Here is a 15,350-nt window from a genome sequence, read left to right as displayed (position 1 = left end):
CCCTTGGATTACGCAGCTGCTCTGATTCCAACTTTAAATGAGTGATATTTTATAAAGTTTCTTGCCAACATTGTATAATATGGTGGTCAACATGAAAGATAAAACATTTGAGGATCTCCCAAACGCACAACAGATTTGGTAAGGAAGACTGAAAAAAAGAAGTATTTAGGCCTAACGAAAAAGCAAACTTTGAGGAAAAGAAAAAAACATGAACTGTGAACTCAGATCTCACACTCCTGCAATAAACGAATAAAACTCGAAATAAAGCTGTCCTCCATGAATTTTTAGAAGTAAGATTAATGCTCGGCTAATGTTAGTAATAGTATAAAGGTATGAAATATCGCATAACTTTGATCAAGAGGGCAATACAAAGCGCAAATCCAGTTCAGTTTAACCTTTCAAATGTATAATCTTCAAATAATCTTTGAGGTTTGCCACATTTTCCGTGCCATTTCGAGTGAAATCATTCAGACAACTGAAAATCAGTGAAGGCAAAATGTTTCTTAAAAAAGCCAATTTTTGAACCATGTGTAGTTTTCAAATTGCAGGCCTATCCCCACAGAGTGACCTACACCACGTCCGCAAATGATACGATATTAACCTGCTTCCAAAAATTATCAATCTCACAACTTTCATTTTACAGAAGCAGCGGAATCCCCGCACTATCCTGAAATCACCACAGTGTCGTGGCACCCCCTAGCTATAAAGCTCAATATGATGCCGTTATCAAATGCTCTACCTTGCTATGCAACCTTTAAGGACGTCATAGCTGTTCTATCAACACAGTTCTACTTTTACTCTCTTCATACCGATCCACTTCAAAAACACGCCCATTTTTGATAAAGTAGTCGGTAATTTAAATTACACATTCAGATAGCAACTCAGGGTTAAATGAGAATACCCTCTCCAAAACATGTACCTCATACAGTACAGCGTAGGGTCTTCATGTTTTCCTTTCGATGATTAACCAGTTGGAAATCTTGAAAAAAAAAGTAGGCTATTTTCATGCTACTTTGCAGCTTTGCTTGTCTGCTTCTTTCAATTACTCAATCGGGTGACTGTAGCATTACACAAGGGACACACAACATGCGCGACGTCAGTTCCAGTCCCATCCTGGCAGCACGTGCTGGGAAAGGTGAACTTCGCGCCACGTGCTCATTCATTTCAAAAACGCGAATCTCTTGATGTCGTAATCTCCAATAGCGCCTCTAGCGCTCCCTATAGCTCCACACACCTTTAAATAGTATGATTAGCCATTCATTTCAACACAGCGATTATATCACTGGACATGAATTTTGATTATAAGTAATATTAACAAATAAGCTTGTCTTGGGAATCCTCTACCTGACCGCCAGAGTGCATCATATAGGAGCATTTAAGTAATCGAACTACTCAACTTTTAAAAACAGACAATTAGCCTACATTTATAGTTTATAAGCAAGAGATTTGCATTATGTCATCAAATGAGCCAAAATATTAGAAAGTATAATTCGATTGATAAAACTGCTTCTAATACACCCAATAATACCAATAATAATAATAGCCTAATAATAATGACAATGAGCGTCGTCATCCAGATAATAATGTGCAGGTAGCCCTGAACCCAACGCGTTTCAAACAGATCAGTTTCACTAACAAGACCTCAGGGCTAAGGGCAAGTTGCTGTAACAACGATTGACTAGCTCAGGATTTCTGAAACTAATAGTAATAATAGTAATAAACACTGTATTAACGGAAATATGCATTACTACATAGGAAAACTTCACTGGGAATAGGTGATCAGCTTCTCACACGTAGCCTGTAAGTAGCCTGCCTATGGGCCTTCAGTTATCTGGACAGACCTGTGTATTAAAACACGTGATCTGAAAGTTACAGTTTAAGTAGGCTAATCTTTAGAAAAATACATCATTAAGCCAATAATGTAGAATCTACCATTGGAAAACACTAAAATAACGTACCAAATAGCGAGACACATATTTGCTTAGAATGTTACATTGCGTGTAGCCAGCATTATATTTGACACATGTACTACATCCATTAGGCTAAACGATAAGCACAATTTCGTGAAACGAAACTGCTAACGGCAAATATACTATATTATATATAAATATATATATATATATATATATAAATATATATATATATATATATATATAAATATATATATATATATATATATATATATATATATATATATATATATATATATATATAATACTTTTTTATATATTTTATTTAGTTTTTTTTTTTTTTTTGGGGGGGGGGGGGGGTGTTGTGTTTTTGCAATGAAATTTTGAAATGTCAAAGCATACAAACTGCGCAGCGAAAGCTGGCAGCCCTCAGTTTTGCTGCTCGCTAACACCCAGGCGCGCATACATACGGCGCACATCGGAAACTGAACATAAAGAATCGGAACAAAGAGTAGCGCACAAGGACACGCGCGCAGGGAGTTCTGAAAGGAGATGACATATCTAACTGACGGCGTGAGGTGGCCCTTTGCACTTGAATTATGGCACAGCAGATCAGGCTGAAGTGAAGGGGACAATGCCTCCTCTCTCTCCCTCTCTCCTTCTTTCTCCCTGTCCTCAAGTATTACCAGATTGATAAAATGCCTGGCTCCACAACACCTTTATAAAACATAGGGACGTTTCATCCAAACCAAAGGCGCAATGCTATACCAAAGAAAACAGGCAATTAAAGCGACGAGGTAATTGGATGCTAAATTACTAACATGATGTATTAGGAGTTGCTCTGGATTATTTCCAAAAATTATTCATAGCAACACTCATTTGAAATTCCGCGCATAATATGCCAATAATACTTTATCGTTCTGTCTTTATAAGCATAGCTTGATGCAGATAAAATTTGAACACGCTAGAACAATTTCAATGCCGTATATTTATATCATCAAACTAGTAATTTAAAGAAAATGACAAGATCTTAAAGCAGTGTAATCCAGCTGGGCTCCTCCTCCCGGCCATGCCTTCTAATTAATGGGGCTCCCTACTTGCAAAAGCCTGCATTGGACTGCAACGTAGGCGAGGGGTAAAACGGAGAGGGTGAAAGTGCCATTGGATATAATTGATTGCCTCCCAATCAACAATAACTTGTTAGTAATAGTCAATGCCGGCGACTCTCTGAGCCTCACCATTTTCACCGAAGTATCAGAGACTCCCGGATTGCTACACGTCCTGGCGTGCAAATCAGCGCTAAAGGAGAACCCTGGACTGGAAAAGTGAGACTTTTAAACGCGACTTTTAGATCTACATACCCTGCAACGAAAATACCTACCATGGTGTTTGATGAGTATCTGTAATTTGACGGATTTTCAGCTCCGTCCTACTCTGTTATTTTTCTTTTTTTTTCGTGTACGTTTATTGCAATTATATCTAAGTCAGCCTAAAGACGAGCGACGGGAAAGAATGAGCTCCAAAGAAAACGCAAAGGGTTCCTCGGTTGAAGAGAGGAGACGAAGCCCACTTGATCACCTTCCGCCGCCTGCGAACTCCAACAAACCGCTCACTCCGTTCAGCATAGAGGACATCCTCAGCAAACCTTCAGTTAGGCGAAGTTACTCAATTTGTGGGACGGCGCACCTGATTTCGTCCGCTGAAAAGCACTCTCCGTCCGGTCTTCCTTTACCCAATCGGGCTCTTCTCACCCAGACGTCTCCTCTTTGCGCCCTGGAAGAATTAGCCAGCAAGACGTTCAAAGGTCTGGAAGTGAGTGTTCTCCAGGCGGCCGAAGGTATGTTTTCTAACACACCAAGATGGCACATCATATTACTAATTAGCTTAATTCTTCCTAGAGCTGTAAGTCATTAGAATGTTAGGCCAAGCAAACAAAATGGCAATACATCAAGAAAACATGCTGTAGGGGGAAAAAGCATTTGCTGTGACAGCTTTATTATTACTTTCAATAAAATGTGTTTTTCCTAAACTAGAATACTGTGATGAATTACACACCGAGCAAAATGTTTATTATGGGGTATGAAATTATGCACATACTGTATCTTTCGGAAAAGGAGAAAACGCATTTATCAAAACGTTATTCACTATATAAATAACAAGAGATCAAGAATCGCAAAAGCAAAATGCCTGTGAACTCCCTAAAACTAGAAAAAAACGTAGCAAGAAACTGAACAGAAAGATGAAATGTTTACTTTTTGAATAATTTCACGAAATTAAATTAGAGTGAGAATGGTGTCAGATTTCTCTCATGTCGCCATTAGAGTAAATCATGTTTTAAAAGAATTTCAACTCATTTTAAAATAACTGTTTCAGTCCTCACGCGCTGTCTGCGAGTTATGCAATGCAACTCTGCAAAAATAAATTGTTTCGTATTAGAAGTAATTGATGATATGTTTGACCGTAATCATATAGCCAATCTAATGACAGTCTCATGTACCGTCACAGGAAGGGACGGAATGACACTATTTGGGCAGCGGAATACTCCTAAAAAGCGAAGGAAGTCCAGGACGGCGTTCACCAACCATCAGATCTACGAACTAGAGAAAAGGTTTCTATATCAGAAATATCTGTCTCCTGCTGACCGAGATCAAATCGCGCAGCAACTGGGGCTAACGAACGCCCAAGTTATCACCTGGTTTCAGAACCGCCGGGCCAAACTCAAGCGGGATTTGGAGGAAATGAAAGCGGATGTGGAATCGGCCAAAGCGATTGGTTCGGTGTCTTTCGAAAAAATGTCCAAACTAGCAGAGCTGGAAAAATGCGCCATCGGAACACTCGGAAATTCGAGAGCGGCGTCGCCAGCACTGTCTAACCACGAGCACGAAACGTCAAACAGACTGCAGATGTCCCCGTCATCCCCTTTTACAGACCGGACAACGAGCAAAGAGTGTTCGGAGGACGAAGATGTGGAAATTGACGTCGATGACTGATTGGATCTTTTTTTTTTTTGGACTGATTATAATATCTACAATACTAAAGATTATTACTACTGCTGTTTTAGTATCATTGGTGCACCAAATATATTGAACTTATTGTGACTTTTATATAAACAGAAGTATTCACGGAAAGCATGAACGGTGTATAACGGTATATATGCAGCGACATCTATATTGGTAATATAATCATATATTTATTTAAACAACGCTGTAATTTTTCGTAAAAGCAATAAGCAGCATCCTTCCAGAAAACGAATAAAAAGTGACAAATCAGGATTATAACCAACTCGCGCCCAGTCATACACACACACACACACACACACACACACACACACACACACACACACACACACACACACACACCTAGGCCTATGTTACTTTCATAGAGGATTAATTTTCCGTCGCGTTCTTGCATGTCATAGAATGCATGTTTTACTTCATTTCAAATTAATTTACTTTTGTTTCAGATAGCTGCTTGTTTTGAATCTCCAGTCAAACGTCAGTGAACTACACACACGCACTCCTTGTCTGTGTGGTTGTGTGAATACTTAAAATGACCGATAAACGTATTAACAGTGTTGCATGATTCAAAAATTCATATAGGACAAGCTGATACGTCTAATAAAATGATGTACAATAAAAAAACTTTTTTTTGGAATTATCTAAAAAAAAAAAACAAATGATTTCAGCAAACTGTCCATTCCTGTACTTCACAGGGAGGGACGGAATTACAGGACTTTATTCCTCTTTTAATACATAAGTCCTTGACATTTTAATACGTTTCTTATGTTTTGTATGCCTGTAAGTGCCTTTTCAAAAATCAGGACACTATTTAAAACAATGTATAACGTGTAATGTAAATAACGTGGAAATAAAAGTCGCGTTTTCGCAGTATTTCTTATACTTCGTATATTTATATATGATCTTAGTATTTGGTATAGCACCTGACACTACTTATAGTATTTGGAGTGTTTCGTGGAATGTGACATTGTGGAATTAAAATATTGTATATGATTTTATCTTAATGACTTCTTCTATATATGAAAAGCCCTGCATTATTATGGTTTAATAGTAATCACTTTTCAAAGAAGAAACGCGAGAAGAAACTGCAATTTAAAGAAAAGACCGGAGACGTCACCCTTGCAATCAGGCCCATTCGCATTTTTAAAATTTTTAAAATGTCTGCTATTTTTCTCCAGCTCAGAAACAAGTTTAACCCTTTTATTTAAGCGCAGCGTCGTTCTCCCTATTCACTGTTAAAAAGCGTACCCTGCCGTCGTGACCCTGCAACGTGCGTTTCCTCTTCTCAAAGAAATTTATGTGAGAAACACAAATCTGGCGAACAGAGGGGAAAAGGAGGAGGATGCCACAAAAAGCGAGTTTTCGGCCACTTTCTCTCAGGCTGTATAATCCTTTTTTGAAAAGTGACGAGGCCATAATTTTAGCGTAAAGCGTGAAAACTGGGGACAAATGAGCAGTCTTCCCTGATGTGACAAGCGACAATGGAGCGTGCACAAACTCCCGCGGCTCCCAGTACAGTGACAAGCGTATCCCGCTGCACAAAAAGGACACAAACGTTTGGAGGCCATATGGTTTTTGAATTTTCTTCACAATTTTCAGACAATTTGATGGATTGAGTTAACCTTCCTTTTTTTAAACTGTTTAACTCAGTTTTTCAAAAGCAATAATGCATTAGACCCTCGGCTCACGAGGGCATCTGTGCCCATTAATGTCGTCTCTTTCATGGGCTTTTTAGGCTTACCACTTTGAGCAAGTCCATGAATTACAATGAAACTGACTCTTTTTTTGTACGGCATTTGTCTTTCTCCCATTCTTGGGAGGCTGAAATACTATGTTTGACTTTTGTCCAGTGATTTTTGTAAAGCGTGACTTTTTGCAGCGCAAGTACTTTTAATGCTAAGTAGGCAAGTCATAAAACGTTTAATCAGTGACATTTAGGCGAGTTTCTGGCGATGTTTTTTGTTTGTTTTGTTTATTTTCTTTTCTAAAAACTCTTTGTAATTTCCTTTTTTAGAATACATTGACGCTGAAAATAGAAGCATGTAAAATAACGTACAGCAAGAAAAGGAAAGGGTTGGCATGCCAACAAAAAGCGTCGCCGTTAACCCTCTATCTCCGTAAAAAAGCACATTCAAGACGTTATTCAAAGATCTTACAGGTCTACAGAATTAGTATAGGTATTTATTGAACAGCAAAATTAATTGTTAATGTTTCTGGTATATTAGCGTTCTGTAAGTGCGTTATCTTTTCAAGTAACCATTAACCTTAATTGTGAAGATTTGCATTTGCTATTTTTTAAACGCAGCCTAGTGAAACTATTTATTTTGGGCTTAGCAGAATTCGCCAAAAATAAATGATTTCAATAATAGGGATAATAATGAAAGCAGCAACAACAACATAATAATAATAATAATAATAATAATAATAATAATAATAATAGAGGCGGTTGCTGTTTAATTTAACGATTGCATTCGACTGTGCTGCGAGGTATATGATTGAAGCAAGACAATAGCTTGCCAGAACTGTATCAGAATTAGTATTTCACTCCATTATTATATTTATTTTCTTCTTAATTTAAACTGATCTAACGTATCGTTTGCTTTGTCGAAGTTGTGTCAGAGTGTAGCTTTAGGCTTTGTCTGTGTCATAACAGAACTGTCCAAAATGACATGATAATACTGATCCCGTCTTGAAGCGTCTTTTAAATGCGGCAAAAACGATAGTTATGCAGCAGGCCTTTTACTTAAAATATATGCTCACTGAAAAACATATTTACTAAAAATATATACTGTGTAATGACATGCACATTATCGTCGCCTGTGTGTAAAATGCTGGCCTGTGTGTGTTTGTGTGTGCGCGCGGTACATACTTAATTATTCACTTAATGCCACGAGCTGCATGTACTTAGTGGATACATAATGAGGAAGAAAGTATATTCAAGAAAGATCGAACAAAAGAAAACATGTGGATATCCAAATGGAGCCCTCAATGCACCTTACGTAAAGCAGAACTTGCCTTCAGTCAGGATAGCTTCTAATGTTGCTCAACCCCTGTGCCAATATCTTATCCTACCCAGAAGGCACGCATACAGAATATGACCAAACTGCTTCATTATATAAGTCTGAGTTCGTGGATTTCAGTTTCTTATTTTATGAGGTCTTGTGAAACTTGGCAACCATAAGTAATACTACAGTCTGAGGGACCATGATGTGGTAATTAATCCCAAAGTCTTAAGTGTATTTCAGTTCAAGAGCAAAAAAAAAAAAAAAAAAAAATCACTAATTCAATCGTCCGGAAAATTGAAGTTTGATGCACGAGTCCCTGCTGAAACAATAGGTGGGCCAGTCTCTCTCTCTCCCCCCTATATATATATATTTATATATATATTCGCGTGTATATTATATATATATATATGTATATATATACACACGCGAAAATGACAGCATTGTAACATTCAATATTTCATTGTTATAAAAGGGAAAATGAGTCACCTTAAAACTCGTTATTGATATTAAGTTGCTTTTTAATCAACGTAAATAGTATTTGACATTGGTCATATTTGAATTTAATGAAGTATTGTTCAGTTATATGTAATGTAAAAGTATATGTATACTTTTCTGAGACAAATTAATCGAAAAATATTATACATATAAAGTAAGGATGTGTGCACAGATAGACAGACAGACAGACAGAAAGATTTACCAGCCTAACCAATATGCATTTAGGACATCGTGGAAAATGGCCAAGTCGTTATCATTTTTAAAAACGTTTTATCGACTGTGAGCTAGACGGCATGTCACTAAAGTGTATGATTTTTTAGGTGAAAAATTAACTAGATTAACCTAAGGGGAAAGCTTGATTGATCACTAAATAGGATGGATTTGAAAGTTTTAGTCATAACATTCCTGTAGAGCCCCTTAATACTTCAAACTTCAATTTTACGGGCGATTGAACTAAGCGTGTCCCTGACAAAATTGATATATGTATTAATTTCCTTTAACTGTTGATTAATTACTCTCCACTGAAAGAATTATATAGGACTGTTTGCCTCGAATTTGCATATTAATCAAATTCTAGTTGATAATTCACATGGAGCAATGGATTTATGGTAACTGAGAAGCATGACTTGAAAAAATGTACAGGACCCAAAGATTTTTTCCTTCCTCGCTGCTAAGCTGCTTGTCTACTGTATTAAAGTCAAAGATGCAGAACGAGTTAGCCTGGCTATTTGGTGAAAACAGAAATTGCCTGTCCAGTTTTATGATGTGTTCATGCTGAGCAGACAGATCTTAATACGCCCTGTCAAAATGTCTGAGATTTAAAGGGGAAAGAGGCTTACTCAACGTGTACCTCATTTGTGTGTGTGTGTGTGTGTGTGTGTGTGTGTGTGTGTGTGTGTGTGTGTGTGTGTGTGTGTGTGTGTGTGTGTGCGCGCGCGCGGTCTGAGTGCGTGCGTGCGTGCGTGCAGCACAACCGTGCCTGCCTGCATGCGTGTGTGTGTGTGTGTGTGTGTGTGTTTGTCAGAGAGAGACAGAAATAGAGAGAGAGAGAGAGAGAGAGAGAGAGAGAGAGAGAGAGAGAGAGGCATAGCCATGATTATGGCATTATCTATGGAAAATAGATTACATTAATTATGTTGCAAAAAATATGGGTGCGTTTCATTCCCTCTCACAGACTACACGGATTCAAAGCATGCGGAGCAGAGTACAGTTTGTAGGTTTTTAAAAGTAATGAAAGCTCATTGAGGTATTGATTCTGCCTACTGTCTGCCCTTGGCTAAGCAAACGGTAGTTCAGGTAACTACTGCATTTTAACAAATTAACACAAATGCAGTTTAAATTTATTACACTATATTGACACGAATTATCAGCTAATCTCACAATGTCTTTAGGAAAAATAAAACAGCTTCAAGTGTATTTTTATTGAAATTAAATTGAATTGAAATTGAATATGAGTTCAAATTTTTACATCGATATGAATTGAAGTGTATAGCATTAATAACGAAATCATGAAAAAATACTTATTGAAATAACAGCACTTCCAAGGCTCTCCTCCTCCTTCTCCCTTCTCATTATGTCCACAAGGAGGCGCTACACTTCTCCATCACAAAAATAAAGATCCCACTGCCTTAGCAAGTCCATTCCAGGAATGTGTCTATATTCATAATAATTTTTCTCTTTTCTCCTGCAAGGCATTCGACCTTTTTAATTAAATACATAACAACAACTAATCCAGTGCTCAAATCAATAGTTCAATATTCTGAACGGCAGGTGTCTAGTTTTTGATCTACAGTAGAGTAGAGTATGCATGTACATTTCCACACAGGAACTACGGCCCGGTAGTGCACATCTTATCCAATCTCAGCAGTTAATTATCTATTATTTCTCTCTTTTTCTGGCTTCCATGGCAAACACATCTGTTCTGTTATTAAGGAGTGCTGCAAACAACTATTGAAATGAAAAGGGATTGTTTTTCCTTTCGATAAGCAAAATTCTGAATAAACTGCCTTTCAAGTAATATTCTCAGCTGAGAATATTCTTGATTTAAAAAAAATATATACCTATATTTTACACTCATCCTAAACTATCAATGAAAAGAATGGAAGCAAATTTTGTTAGCAACATGTATTTAGCATTCGGTTTTTTATTATTTATTTGATTAATTAACGGACTTTTCCAGCATGCTTCCTAATGTTCATTCAAGAGACTCAGAAATTCAACCTGTTCACCCGCACAGCAGCAGAGACCCCGCCCTGTCCTCCGCTCACAGTGTTTAGGAAACAGTGCATTTAAAATGAGACTGTGGACAGTACAACATCAGGAAAGGAGACAGATGAGTTACTAAACTGAACTGAGTGGTTTTCTTTTAGGAAACTCCTTTGTGCTGCAGTACCACTGAAAAGCATTTATTTTCAGCTGGGTTTAAAAGGGAAACTGCAGGGGGTAACCGCTCTGGGGGGGGGGGGGGGGGGGGGGGGGGGGGGGGGGGTCACTGTTTGGCTTGTGCCAGAAAGAAACTGATTGCTGATTCATGCATTATTTCTTAGTTCACATTTTTTTTTTTTTTTTTGGGGGGGGGGGGTGTCTTTACAACACACAAGTAGATCACTTGGAAATTATAAAGAAATTATAAATTACATCATTCTATATTTATCTATCTATATCAAGCATTAAATAACAAACGATATGCAAATTATTGAATCACTTCAGAATCACTTCAAAATGTAACAACAGACCTACAGCTGGGGCACAGGCACTTAATGCGCACTCACACACATGTGCACATATCAAAGTCATCCAGAATGTGCACCTACAGACGCACCTCGAGCTGGTCTTAAACGTGAGAGAGACCCTGACTGGGGGCATTTCATGAGAGTTCCTGGTCAGTTGGATGACTTAACCAAAGCCCAGATAAACTCACTGCAGCTTCATTTGTTAACACTGTCAGACCTGACCTTTCACACTTAAATACATTTAGACTTCGAATGAAATGCTGTTACTATGGAAATTGACTGCATGTGGTTTATAATTCCGATGCAAGTAATGCAAAACTAATTAGAATATCACCTATAATGTTCTGCAAAGAGGACAAAGGGCTCAGTAATTGCAAATTAATGGAAAGCAAGAATTTTAAAAAGCTAAGAAGTTGGGAGGGGGGTGTTATCCCTCTCATTGCTCTTTTCTTTGGTGAGAGAAGAGGAGGCTGTCATGTCTTCTATTGGAAAGGAAAGCAGGGTCGAGTTATTACTAAGAGATTAGCGACCCAGAGGGAGAGGGAAGAGAGTGATATGAGAGAAGTGACACAGGGCGATACTGGCTTGTTGGTGGCAGTACAAGGATAATATATAGCAGCGCATTTACTGTCATGTTTACTTATGTTGCACGACTGTCATCTAGTGGTGAACCCCTGTAATTACATCTAAAACGGTTCAACGCAACGAAGTCGACCTCATTAACTTGTATGGATTTTCGCCCTTCGCTTTTTTTTGTTTGACTAATTTGGTCAGAATCATGTATCTCTGCTGCCACCTCGTGGTGAAAAGATGCGCTTATTTTACTCCTGATTCGGTTACCTTTTGCAAGGCTCGGTTTTCGGATTGATGTGCTACGTCTGCCACCTTGTGGTAGGATTTTGAACCGGCACCGCATAGAACAAAACGGAAAACTTTTTTTTTCTACTGACCACGACCCATTCCCTGTAGAATAATGGGACAAATTGACATGTTCATAAATGTTCTTCATAAAATTCACTTATTACAAGTTGGTATACTAAACAATATGGTAACCACCAGCTGATCAATTTACTCATGTGCTTATGCAGTTTTTTTTTCCTGTTGCACAAAACTTGGTTGTGGAGGTTGTGTGCATGCACTGAATTTTGTGCAAAAAAGGTCAACACAATTACCGCATTTACTCAGAGTATTGCCATCAGAATTGCGGCCTGCATGTATTATTATTAGTAACAGTAACACTAGGAGTAGTAGCACTAGTAGCAGTAGTTTTGTTCATATAGCATTAACATTTAAGGCTAGCCAATAGAAGTCAGCTTTGACATGCCCCATGCCCCCAGGTCAAAGATAAAAGGAAGCTGCTAAGTAGCTGTATAAACATTCAGGTAACATGGACAACCTTCACCTCAACACTCTGGACATAAAAGGCTATTACATATATAATGCTATTATTTCAAGATACTGAGATATTGATAATGAACTGTTTGTCAACTGAAATGAATATCATTCCTTGATATTATTTCAAATATTAACAAACGCATACAAGATGCTTCTGCAGCTCTGAAAAATCTCTGCTGCATGACATAGAGGTCTAGTAAGCTAAGTCTTAAATAGCATTGATTTAACAATGTGAACTCAGAAAAACTTCAGGATATTAGAACAGCTGACCACTGGGTTTAAATAGAAATAAAGGAGCTTCTGACTGAAGAGTCATCTTTGAAAGTGTCCACGTATCCATGCACGGCAGTTTCTCGCAGAGTGATAGTGTCCATTGACTGTAATGACCTTTGACCCGTTGCTATCAAACTGAGCCGGACCCATGTTGTTAAAAAGTGATGTTTTCCGCCCCGGGGGGGAAGGCCTGTTTTTCGTCTGGCTCGGCTGAGGAGCTGGCAGACGGGCCTGGCGATTAGGCTGGTGAAAACAGCTCTTCTTCCAGTGAGAGACAGAGAGCGAGCCACAAGGCCTGTGCTGTCAGCACCGAGCTGCAGGCCTCTCCCTGAGGTCTCCAGGCCCCGCTAACAGCTGAGGACTCTCTGGGTTTATCACCCAACATGCACAGCACTGACACTGGCCATTTCAGCAGCGACCTCCAGCTATCTGCATGAGTTATGGGCCTGTCTGCAGCAACGGTGTCTTAGACACTTCGCCTGTGCCCCCCCCCCCCCCCCCCCATCTCGCATTTCCTATTCGCAACTTCACGCTGACGTCTGAAAGTTTTAGAGACAGGCTTATAGCCACGAGGTTACGTGTTAGAATTCTACATGTGGTAACACTGTTGTACTCTTGAGCAAGATGGTTAACTTGAATTGTTTCAATAAATGTCTGTTTTGTATAAATGGATATCTAAGTTATAGCCACCATACTCTGCTAAATTTTATTAAATGACCTCATTACAGACCTACAGCAGTTCCCCACAAATTCATAATTGTCCATGGAAAAGAAAGAATGATTTAGCTTTTCATTAAAGTACTTGTTCAGACATTATCTAAATAATTCAACACTCCATTTGGGTGCTTATGGCAGGAATCTCCAGGAAAGCCATCCAGTAACAGGTCCATATGAAATTGCACACTCACAGGTCTGTCTTACTGACCTGTAACTGGATAGAGACAGACAACCTGCTGTGATTGGACAGTTAAGCATAGGTGCAGCTGAAGTCTAACATGGATCCAACTGTCAACAAGGACAATGTCATTGCCGTTCAGCGACAGAGTAAAACATTAAAACCCAGCATGTCATTTTTCAGACATACCAGAAAATTCTAACAACAACTATATGCATATAATTATATTTAATTATACTGGCTGCGTAATAATACTGTTATAAATGTCAACATTTGATATTGAAGACACTTATGTACATGCATGTATTTATATACTGTACATCTTATTAGAAATTCTGACATCAAATTATCAGATATTAATATGATATCCATTTATAAAATGCATTCTCATTTTTCTCTTTGTCAGTCAAGTTTTATCTGGAGACATAAGGTCTCTTTAGAATTTTGGGTTCCAGAGAAGAGTGTCTGATTTCTGTATCCAGACTGCATACTGTCACTGGGTCGTGTGTCGAGTGTGCTTTTCCTTTTGCAGCCAGCAGGTGGCGAGCTTTTGTAGAGAAGTTAGAAGGAATCGGTAATTTGCCTACAGCCTTTCCCTTGCCTTCCAAAAGCCCTGGATGCCCCACACAACACCCCCCCCCCCCCCCCCCCCCCCAAAAAAAAAAAAAAAAAATTCTGGAGAGTGATTGTCAGCTAGGCATTCCTCAGAACTGTCTGTTCAGTGTGTGAATAATAAGGTATTGACATCAGGTCAGAGGAAGATATATGTAATTGGCAACTTCATTAACACCACCTGCTATCTTAGCATAGTAAGTAACAATGCTAAGCAAAGCTGTATATTATATTACATTTTATACAGTTAATACATTTTATATGCATTTGATAACTTATTTTACAGAGGCATTTCACTTGGTTAGGATTCAGTCTGACATTCAATATAGAAAGTAAAAGGGGAAATGAAAACCATGATGAGCAACGCCACTTTCAGTTACACCAACTCATTCAGATCAGTCAGATCAAATAAACGTCAAAAGGAATACTGTCCTGGGAAAAGCAGTGCTTGGTACCCTGGTGAAAGGCACTTGGTCTGAAGTGTTTGACCAAATATTAGCATTATTAAACAAATAATTTTATTAAACATGAGTTGCATTTGCTGAATAACTGATGTAACAAGACATCTTGCAGACTCTTACAGACTTGTACATAAGGAAAAGAGGGAAAACAACCCGTTTGGTGGATGTGCCCAGTACATGCATACTCCTGAGTGGCCAAAGAAAATATCAGTTCATAAACTGCTCCCCAAATGCTCATCCCTACCAGCACTTCTCAGAACAACCAGCACATTAACACTAACTCCTGTCCTGTCCTGCACTCAGGGTCTGTATCCGCAGGCCTGATTGACCAGGCTCTCTCTCTTTGTCTCCGTCTCTCTATGTCTCCATCTCTCTTTCTCTCCCTCTCTCTCTGTCTGTATGTCTGTCTGTCTCCCCTCTCTTTCTCCCCCTTTCTCTCTGTCCCTCTCTTTCTCCCCCTTTCTCTCTCTCTCCCTCCCTCTCTCCCTCTCTCCCTCTCCCTCTCCCTCTCTCTCGCTCTCAGGCTGTGGATCTGTATTCCGCCCGTGTCACCGG

General features: G+C 38.8%; 1 protein-coding gene across 1 annotated transcript; it reads left to right on the top strand.

Moving 5' to 3' along the window:
• The first annotated feature begins 3,422 nt into the window (after window positions 1-3,422).
• On the top strand, window positions 3,423-4,900 carry lbx1a (ladybird homeobox 1a). Its single transcript, XM_036547476.1, has 2 exons — window positions 3,423-3,747; window positions 4,416-4,900. Exons 1-2 carry the CDS (start codon window positions 3,423-3,425, stop codon window positions 4,898-4,900), a joined length of 810 nt encoding a protein of 269 aa, XP_036403369.1.
• Window positions 4,901-15,350: the final 10,450 nt, after the last annotated feature.

Source organism: Megalops cyprinoides, chromosome 15 (genome assembly GCF_013368585.1).
Source record: "Megalops cyprinoides isolate fMegCyp1 chromosome 15, fMegCyp1.pri, whole genome shotgun sequence".
Lineage (NCBI taxonomy): Eukaryota > Metazoa > Chordata > Actinopteri > Elopiformes > Megalopidae > Megalops > Megalops cyprinoides.
The sequence above is the reverse complement of the archived record's forward strand: the minus strand, read 5'-3'. Positions and strand labels throughout refer to the sequence as shown.

What these genes read in the sequence shown, in the direction of transcription:
- lbx1a (XM_036547476.1), top strand. Translation starts at nt 3,423, where the DNA reads ATGAGCTCCAAAGAAAACGCAAAGGGTTCCTCGGTTGAAGAGAGGAGA. An exon ending in TGTTCTCCAGGCGGCCGAAG is followed by an intron (nt 3,748 to 4,415) that starts GTATGTTTTCTA and finishes GTACCGTCACAG; the next exon opens with GAAGGGACGGAATGACACTA.